The sequence below is a fragment of the Onychostoma macrolepis genome, chromosome 16 (assembly GCF_012432095.1).
Source record: "Onychostoma macrolepis isolate SWU-2019 chromosome 16, ASM1243209v1, whole genome shotgun sequence".
NCBI classification, from domain to species: Eukaryota; Metazoa; Chordata; class Actinopteri; order Cypriniformes; family Cyprinidae; genus Onychostoma; species Onychostoma macrolepis.
In genome coordinates, this window is record NC_081170.1 from 322,501 (window position 1) to 332,500 (window position 10,000).

The 10,000-nt window shown below is 42.4% G+C and overlaps 2 protein-coding genes across 3 annotated transcripts in view; both read left to right on the top strand.

Annotated features, from left to right (window-relative positions):
• Positions 1-6,589, top strand: part of spag1b (sperm associated antigen 1b) — a 26,030-nt gene extending 19,441 nt beyond the window's left edge. The window contains 8 exon segments of the mRNA XM_058747526.1: positions 1,390-1,496; positions 2,295-2,397; positions 2,528-2,809; positions 2,883-3,006; positions 3,140-3,266; positions 3,998-4,147; positions 4,226-4,543; positions 6,208-6,589. Of these exon segments, the coding sequence (XP_058603509.1) occupies positions 1,390-1,496; positions 2,295-2,397; positions 2,528-2,809; positions 2,883-3,006; positions 3,140-3,266; positions 3,998-4,147; positions 4,226-4,543; positions 6,208-6,336 (1,340 nt within the window). The 3' untranslated portion in view covers positions 6,337-6,589.
• A 2,045-nt stretch (positions 6,590-8,634) lies between these two features.
• The window catches only part of malsu1 (mitochondrial assembly of ribosomal large subunit 1), a 4,159-nt gene continuing 2,793 nt past the window's right edge, over positions 8,635-10,000 (top strand). The window contains exon 1 of one of the 2 annotated variants that reach the window (XM_058746916.1): positions 8,635-8,899. In XM_058746916.1, the coding sequence (XP_058602899.1) occupies positions 8,749-8,899 (151 nt within the window). In that variant the 5' untranslated portion in view covers positions 8,635-8,748. The remainder of the gene's footprint in view (positions 8,900-10,000) is intronic. The other variant, XM_058746917.1, reaches the window with a different exon arrangement.

Sequence of the window (10,000 nt, forward strand, 5' to 3'; positions counted from 1 at the left end):
GAATAAAGCAAATCTGCAGGACCGGGCAGTTTTAGCAATGTGGTCTGAGAAAGTGAGCTGATCAATCATAACTCCAAGGTTTCTGGCTGCTTTTGAAGGAGTTATGGATGATGAGCCTAACTGGATGGTGAAATCGTGATGAAACGATGGGTTTGCTGGAACCACAACAGTTCTGTCTTGGCAAGGTTGAGTTGAAGGTGGTGGTCCTTCATCCAGCAAGAAATGCCTGTTAGACAAGCTGAGATGCGAGCAGCTATCATTGGATCATCAGGATGGAATGAGAGGCCATGTTTCTGAATGACAGAACCTAGTGATGCCATGTAGACAGAGAAGAGAAGTGGTTCAAGAACTGAGCCCTGAGGCACCCCAGTAGCTAGATGTTACGACTTGGACTCAATGTTGAGACTCAAACCACTGGAGTGCAGTTCCTGAGATGCCTTTTCTCAATAGGGTAGACAGGAGGATCTGGTGGTTAACTGTGTCAAAAGCAGTGGACAGATCCAGCAAGATAAGTAATGAAGATATGGAATCCGCTCTTGCCAGTCTTAGGGCTTCAACAACTGAGAGCGAGGCAGTCTCGGTCGAATGTCCACTTCTGAAGCCAGACTGGTTGCTGTCCAGGAGGTTGTTCTGTGTGAGAAAGGCAGACACTTCATTGAACACAACTGATTCAAGTGTTTTTGCATTGAAAGTAAGAAGAGAAATCGGTCTGTAGTTCCCTAAAAGAGATGGGTTAAGGGTGGGTATCTTAAGAAGTGGGGTTATACGAGCCTGTCTAAATGCTGAGGGGAAAACTCCAGTGTGAAGGGATGTGTTAACGATGTGAGTGAGTGCAGGTACAACTGCAGGAGAAATGGCTTGAAGGAGATGAGATGGAATAGGATCAAGTGGACAAGTAGTAGGATGAGTTTAGAGACTGCCTCAGAGTGAAGAGAAGGATGTGAACGAGTGTGTGTTTGCTGGTAAGATATGTTTGACAGATTGTGACGTGGAGAATTGTGTACTGATGGTTGTAATTTTATTAATGAAGAACGTGGCAAAGTCGTCGATTCGTCGCTCTGTTGAGAATGTCTTGCGTGTTAACCAGGAACATACTCTGAGTTGAATGAACTTGCTCTTGGACACGTTTTTGGAACCAACATACCTTGAGTAAGCAAGGTTTGGGTTAATCAAACGAGAGTTCAGGGTTAACCTTGCTTTCTGGAATACACCCCAGAGATTAGATTATGACATTATGATTGAGATTCACAAAAAAAAAAAAAAAAAAAAAAAAATCAAACAGTAAGATCTATAACTTGCATTTAGAAAATACACAGGTTGACTTTATTTCATACCTACTGTAACTGCTGTACACTTAAATTGTGTGTGTGTGTGTGTGTGTGTGTGTAGCTCTACTGCGCCGTGCCATTGCACACAAACATCTTGGTCACCTGCAGGAATCCCATGATGACCTGAGAGCCGTTCTCCTGATCGAGCCGCACAACGCCACAGCGCTGGTACATCCACACACATCTGGAGTGATGCCGCACACTGACCACATGATGGCGCTCTTACACACGTGCCGCCAGCACTCACTCACAGTAGCTATGTTTACATCACCCTCTTTTTATGCGCATTTTGAAGCTTCACATCAGAAACGAGTGACGGAAACGCCAAATTTCTAAAATAAATTTCACTTACTTGAGGTGGTTTGTGACTTGTGGCGAAAAGGGGTTAATGTGAATAATGGGAGATGGAAGTTCGTTTAGCGAATAAATCCCTCATGAGCGTTCAAAAAAGTCATGTGACTTTGCGCTATGGGATGGCATAACCTGACTAACCAGCGGACCGATTTTGTTGCACATCATCTGAAATGTTATGATCGTTCTGAAATGCCTGAGTGAGCAAAGTCTGTCGTCAAAGTATTTCTGTATAATCGCCTCCCAGAACGACTGCCACGACTGCGTTCCCAAACAGCTGACATTCACCTCCGAAAGCAAGACTGTATTTATTGTTTCGTCTGCTCGCTCAAACCGCAAGTAATTTATTATATTTGAGAATTATTATATTTAGTGGCATCTCCTACTTTTCTTAGTGATTTAGTGCCAGTTTATCAGGAAGTGATGATTTTGTTCTCTTTGACTCGTTGGATTGAAACGGTGCTTATTTGCAAATGTTTTATGCAATATTCCAATTTTGCACATAATGTAAATTCGCATCTTAGGATGGTAACCCAGTTAGTGACAGCTCATCATTCTCTCATCATTTAGTGCACTTCATGTGTGGCTGAACTGTTCATGACCTCTGACCTTCAGGAGCTGCTGATGGACGAGACGGAGAGCGATGGGCGTCAGGAGACACGCACCACAGGAAGGAAGATCCTCATTCAGGAAGTGGAGGAAGAGGAGGAGGATGAAGGTGAGGATGAGTGTCTGTGGAACGAGAGGGAAACTGTGTGTGAAGTAATGATCTTTGATCATTGTGAAGCTCTGACCGTCACAGTCACACTGAATTGTGGGATATCAGAGAGCTGCTGTGTTGTGTTCAGACGCTCAGGATGAAAGCAGAGAGGAGAAGCGGGATGTTAGCGGAGAAGAGAGTGGAATCATGGGAAATACACACAAGACGCCCGACTGCACCAACATGGAGACAGACGGACCGAACGAACCGACCAATGACAGCAGCAGCAGCAAACGGGGCGGTTCAACAGCAGAACACACACAGACTGGAGCTCCGCCCACTGGACACGCCCACCTGAGGAGTGAGGGAAACAGACCGTCTGGAGAAACTCAGACAGAGACACACACCAACACTGAACACACAGCAGCAGGTACACACAAACAATACATACAGTTCATTATAATGACGACAGGTGTAACAGATGTTTTGGTGTGGTCTCCCAGAGTTCAAGCTCCTGAAGGATGATGGGAACGCTCTGGTGCGGAGCGGCCGTTATCAGGAGGCAGTGGACAGATACACTCAATGTCTTCAGCTGAAGCCACACGAATGTGCAGTTTACACCAACAGGTACGACTGACTGCGACCGTGTGTGTGTGTGTGTGTTAGCAAGACCCGCAGAAGCTGATGCGTGTGTGTGTGTGTGTGTGTGTGTGTGTGTTAGCAAGACCCGCAGAAGCTGATGCGTGTGTGTGTGTTTCAGAGCGCTCTGCTACATCAAACTTCAGCGCTTCACTGAGGCCCAGCAGGACTGTGACGCCGCCCTTCAGCTGCAGCCCACCAATAAGAAAGCTTTCTACAGACGCGCACTGGCCAATAAGGGCCTGAAGGTGAGTGTCACCGTGACAACCTGTTGACCCGCCCCCATCATCTGAACGTAAGCAACACTGTGAATATTGACATTACTGCGACACACTTCTCATTTGTCGCTCTTTCTCGTCTCGTGAGAGTGTTCAGGCAGAGATGATGTTTGAATGTTATAAGATACTCTGAAACTATCATTTTTCATATATTAAAATGTTTTAAAGGTCGTTCAAGATTAGGGTGAGTTTGTTTCTTCATCAGATTTGTAGAAATGTCTCAGCAGTGGATGCTCTGCAGTGAATGGGTGCCGTCAGAATGAGAGTCTGATAATAACATCATAATCCACACCGCTCCATCAGTTAACATCTGGAGAAGACAAAAGCTGAAACAAATCCAGCATTAAGACATTTTTAACTCAAATATGAGTCCATAATCCATTATAACGCTTCCTCCAGTGAAAAAATCCATCTCCTGTTGTCTCTCGCATCAAAATCTGTTTTGTCTTGTAAACGCTGCTTGATCTGCAGATTTCTCTCCTGATTCAGACCAGAACACTGTTTCACTGGAGGAAGCGTTATTATGGATTATAGACTCATATTTGAGTTAAAAACATCTTAATGCTTTTGTCTTCTCGTGATGTTAACTGATGGACTGGAGTGGTGTGGATTATTGTGATGTTTTTATCAGCTGTTTGTTTAATTGCCATGCTGCATCAAACATTATTTGAATAGATATTTGTGTGCGTGTGTGTGTGCAGGATTATGCGGCGTGTCGTTCAGACCTGCAGCAGGTGTTGTGTTTGGATGCGAGTGTGATGCAGGCGGAGCAGCTGCTGATGGAGGTCACGCGTCTGATGACGGATAGTAGATGTTCATCAGGACCTCGCAGGAGCGTCACCATCACTGAGGTCACACACACACACACACACACACAGATAAACACTCTCACACACAGAGCACAGGTCTGAGGTCATCTCTCTGTGCAGGTGGATGATGATGATGATGATGAAGAAGATGAAGATGAGGGCAGCAGTGCAGTCATGCAGTCCATCTCCCAGCGGCCGTCTAACACGTTTGAGTTCGGTCAGGCGCTGAATAGCGCTCTCTCAGGCGGTGACCTGCTGACCTGTGCTGAGCTGCTGCGCTCCGTCGCTTCCGAACACCTGCCGCAGCTCATCAGCACGCAGCTGGACGGACACACGCTGGGCTTCGTCGTACGAGCGCTGAACACACACCTGCTGCACACACACCCCGAGCTGGTGTTCCAGCACCTGCAGCAGCTGCAGACGGCACGCAGACTCACGGTGAGCAAACCACACGCTAACAACACATGACAATCACACGCCAACAACACGACAGCCAACGACACACTAACAACACACCAACCACACGCCAACCACACGTTAATAACATGCCTACCACACGCCAACCACATGCCAAACACATGCTAACAACACACCAACAACATGCCAACCACACACCAACAATACACCTCCCACATGCCAATAACATGCTAACAACATGCCTACCACACACACCAACTACATGCCAATCACACGCTAACAACACACCAACAACATGCCAACCACATGCTAACATGCCTACCACACACACCAACCACACGACAACCACATGCCAATCACACTCTAACAACACACCAACAACATGCCTACCACACACCAACAATACACCTCCCACATGCCAATCACATGCTAACAACATGCCCTTTTATGGAAAGTTAAGCCTTACGTTACTTTTTTTATTTATTACACATGTCATGTATTCGTCTGTAATTTCTGCGTCCAAAATATCCGAGTCAGAGTCGGAGTCCACCCGAGTCCGTCCAAGTCAAAGCTCAAGTTCATTCACAATTGCAGTCCGAATCCGAGTCCAAGTCTCGAGTCCAAGTACACAACTTGCTGTGCAATTAATCGAAATACGGTTTTGATTTTGGCTTCCTACGATTATGAAAATGCAATAATCAAGTTAAATCGATTATTATGCACCATTCCACCCCTGTCCAGCTGTGTGCTTTCACTCCACTATAAAAGCCCAAACTTCTTGTGTAAATCGGTGTTTAACAACATTTGGAAAATGGGACGTGCTTGATTTATTAAAATTGATTCGATTTATACTTGTTAAAAGTCTGAAAGAGAACTTGTGCTGTTTCTCAGGAGGGTTTCTGTGGTCGCGTGCAGAGATGGAACGGATGCTGACAAGTAAACTTTTAGTTTGAGGTGTGCGTCTAAACGGCCAAATACACGCAAAAACATGTCAAAATGTGGCGCTTAATGATTATTCACGTAAACCCTCGTTGTTTATGTCTTAAGTAGATGTAAACAGTTGAGGATGAATATACGTGTTTAGCAGTGTATTGGATCCTGCTGCAGACTCTGCTTGCTGTTAATCACACAACTAAACTCACTGCTCTGGACGGATGGATGTTTGTAGCATCAATAATAAACAACGTTTAATTCTTACAGTAAAATATGTCCTCTGCTTTTTTGTTTTTATTGTATTACTGACTGTTTAATTATTTTTCAATATTTTTTTAACTTATATAAGTTACTCTGGTATTCTGCTGGTGTCTAAAATGGTGTCACAGAGACCTTATTTACAGAAAATATATATTTGATATCCTGCTGTCTTTAAATAAATCACTCATATAAAGTTTTGGTCATAAGGTGCACTCATGATCGTGTTAATAATCTTGATTATGACTTTTGCCATAATCGAGCAGCCCTACCACACGCCAGAAACACGCTTATATATTATTTATATTTAAGTGCCTATTTAAGATCAACAAACATTGTAATAGTGGACAGCAGGACGAGTCCCTGATCAGCCAATCAGAAGACAGTGCTGGGTTGAGGAACATGTGTGTGCGTTATTTAGTGAGCAGAACAATCATAAACACACTGCAAGTGTCATTATCAGTGTGTGTGTGTGTGTGTGTGTGTGTGTGTAGGTGGTGCTGATGTTGCTGGACGGTGAGGATCGCTCACAGCTCTCACAGATCTTCCAGAAGCTTCGTGCAGTGCAGACTCAAGCTTTCTCACAAAACGATGTCACAAACCTGGCCAACAAATACCTGTGACGCTCCTTCAGCCTTCCCATGATTCCACACTCATCACCACTGGACGGCTCCGAGGCGAGAGGAAGCAGGACGGACAGTCTCTCACACACACACACACACACACTTCAGCAGTACAAGCATTCACAGAGCTGCGAGTGTACAACTGTTTTCAGGATGATTGTATGTTTTGCTGTGAAAAGCAGGTTTAGTTCTCAGTTCTTAATGTAAGATGTGTTCCGGTCAATAAACAACGGTCTCATTATTCTGGAGATGACTTACAAGTGATTACTGCAGTATTGTTATTATTACTACACCACCCTACATCATATCTGCTGATTAAAATCCAGTTCGTTTCTTAATAATGCTGTGCTGCTGATTCTGGGTCTGTTTTGCTGGAGCACATCACACTTTCACACAATATATAAAACATTTCGTTCTTATCTTTGCTTTTGAGGATCATATCAGAATGAGCTTTATTAACATGTGTATGAATTAATCTCATATCCTCTATTAATCAGCAGAAACACAAACACATTAAAACCATCGGATCATTCTCAGCCCAGTTTTACATGTGTTTGATGATGAATCCTGATTTTAACAGCAGTGAAGTATTTTTACTCCGCTTTAAAAGTACTTTTCAAGTCTGTACTTTATCAGTGTTTTCTTTATTCATTCCAAAGCATAATATTGATTTACTTTACATAAGATTTACTTGAGTACAAGAGAGTACTACGTTTTTAATGTTCTTAAGTATTAAAGGTAAAAAAGAAAAACAACTTATGAAATATAATGCAATAAAAGTATGACATGTTCTGGAATGTAGTGAAGTAAAGTTTTCAGAAGAAAAACGCTGATAAACTCCAGATACTTTTTTCTTGAGTAAAGTTAAAATACTTCACTGCTGTCCACCGAACTGCTTATTATATTAAAATAGGAACGCAAATCTAAATCTAAACTAATGCTGGACAGCGATTAATCACATCCAAAATACAAGTGTTTGTTTACATAATATATGTGTGTGTGGTGTATATTTATTATGGATATATAAATACACACACGCATGTATATGTTTAAAAAAATATGTTATATTTACATAATAAATATATTTATATAGAATATAAATTACATGAATATAAATACATGTAAATATTTTCAAAATATATGCTCTATGATTGTGTCTTTATATATACATAATAAACATACACAGTACACACACAAACACACATATATAAACAAAAACTTTTATTTTGTATGCGAGCAATCATTTTAAACATAAAATTAAGGTGTAAATAAATCTTATTTGTTCCACATGATCGTATTTGATGAAGTACAGTGCTGGTGTCGGTGTCGGTTCTCCTCCGGTCCAGCAGGAGGCGCCGCCGCGGGAGCGCGCTCACAGACAGCAGCGGGAGCGAGCAGCGAGGAGCGTGGTGTCAGATCTTCATGTTATTCCTCTGAATCTGATATAAATCACGCGCAGAATGATCGCAGCGCGCCGCGTCGCGTCAGTAGCGTCGTGTTTTCATCGCTCTTCACAGCCGAAGATCACGAATATGTTCAATAATAAAACAACAGAGACGCAGACGCTCACAAAACAGCTCGAAACTACACACACACACTCTTACACACACAGTAAACTGTGACACATTATACCAAAAATTCTTCATAAAGTGGACTAACAGTAAAACTGATAAAAATTTGGACACTTTGAGCTGATCATGTTTTGCTGAAGTGTTTTCTTTAATTGCTAATGTGATCTTTTTACACACAGACTGAACAGAATGAAGCATTGCTTGGTAATTAGTTGAGCTAAATTGGTTTTATCTAATTGTGTTCTTAAATTTAACAGCTGACAGCTATTCAACTGAATTCATTTCATACCTTTCTATCAAAGTTATCTGACGTTATCAAGATGAGTTTGTTCTGACACAGTTTAACTCTGAGTTCTTCTCATATTTTATTACCATTTTCTAAACTATAGAGAATAAACTGTGATGCTGTGATAAACTGATATTTCCTACTAAAATGTTGAAGGCGTCTGAATAAATGTTGTTTTGAGCGTTACTGTACACACACAGTGAAATGAAGCCTATTTAAAGAATGAATTTTAAGCACATTTCCTCTGACTCTTCTCATGAGTGCAGCGCACGTTGAGATCTTCAGATTGGGTTTATTTTTTATGCAGTTTAATTTGAGTTAATTTTGTGGTCAAATCAAGCCCTTTTTTTACGTTAATTTAATAACGAAGCACTTTTAATCTCAAAATTGTCATTAGTGCATTGCAGGAGTGCAGGAAGTGGTTGGTTCTGGGGTGTCTAGCAGGAGGCGCCGCCGCGGGAGCGCGCTCACAGACAGCAGCGGGAGCGAGCAGCGAGGAGCGTGGTGTCAGATCTTCATGTTATTCCTCTGAATCTGATATAAATCACGCGCAGAATGATCGCAGCGCGCCGCGTCGCGTCAGTAGCGTCGTGTTTTCATCGCTCTTCACAGCCGAAGATCACGAATATGTTCAATAATAAAACAACAGAGACGCAGACGCTCACAAAAACAGCTCGAAACTACACAAACATCAGCCACAGACCACGTGAGTCTCATTAAAACCCTTTAATTAGGCGAAACCTGTGGAGAACGTGTCATCAAGAAACAACAACTAAACACTATATTATTTTTCGCATATATGTATGCCAAGTTTTTAAACATATTTCATATTTTCATACTCATTATTTCAATGCTAATGTCTCAATTTTTGTATGAAAATCACACACACACACTCTTACACACACTCTCTCACACACACACTCTCTCACACACACACACACTCACACACACACACACACTCACTCTCTCACACACACACACACACACACACACTCTTACACACTCTCTCACACACACTCACTCACACACACACACACACACACACTCTTACACACTCTCACACACTCTCACACACACTCTCACACACACACACACACACACACACTCTCTCACTCACTTACTCTCACACACACACACACACACTCACACACACACACACACACTCTCACACACACACACACACACACACACTCTTACACTCTCTCACTCACTCTCACACACACACACACACACACACTCTCTTACACACACACACACACACACTCTTACACACTCTCACACACACTCTCTCACACACACACTCTCACACACACACACACACACTCTACACACTCTCTCACTCACTTACTCTCACACACACACACACACTCTCTTACACACACACACACACACACTCTCTTACACACACACACACACACTCTCTTACACACACACACACACACACACACACACACTCTCACACACACACTCTCACACACACACTCACACACACACACACACACACACTCTCTTACACACACTCACTCTCACACACACACACACACTCTCTTACACACACAGTAAACTGTGACACATTATACCAAAAAATTCTTCATAAAGTGGACTAACAGTAAAACTGATAAAAATTTGGACACTTTGAGCTGATCATGTTTTGCTGAAGTGTTTTTCTTTAATTGCTAATGTGATCTTTTTACACACAGACTGAACAGAATGAAGCATTGCTTGGTAATTAGTTGAGCTAAATTGGTTTTATCTAATTGTGTTCTTAAATTTAACAGCTGACAGCTATTCAACTGAATTCATTTCA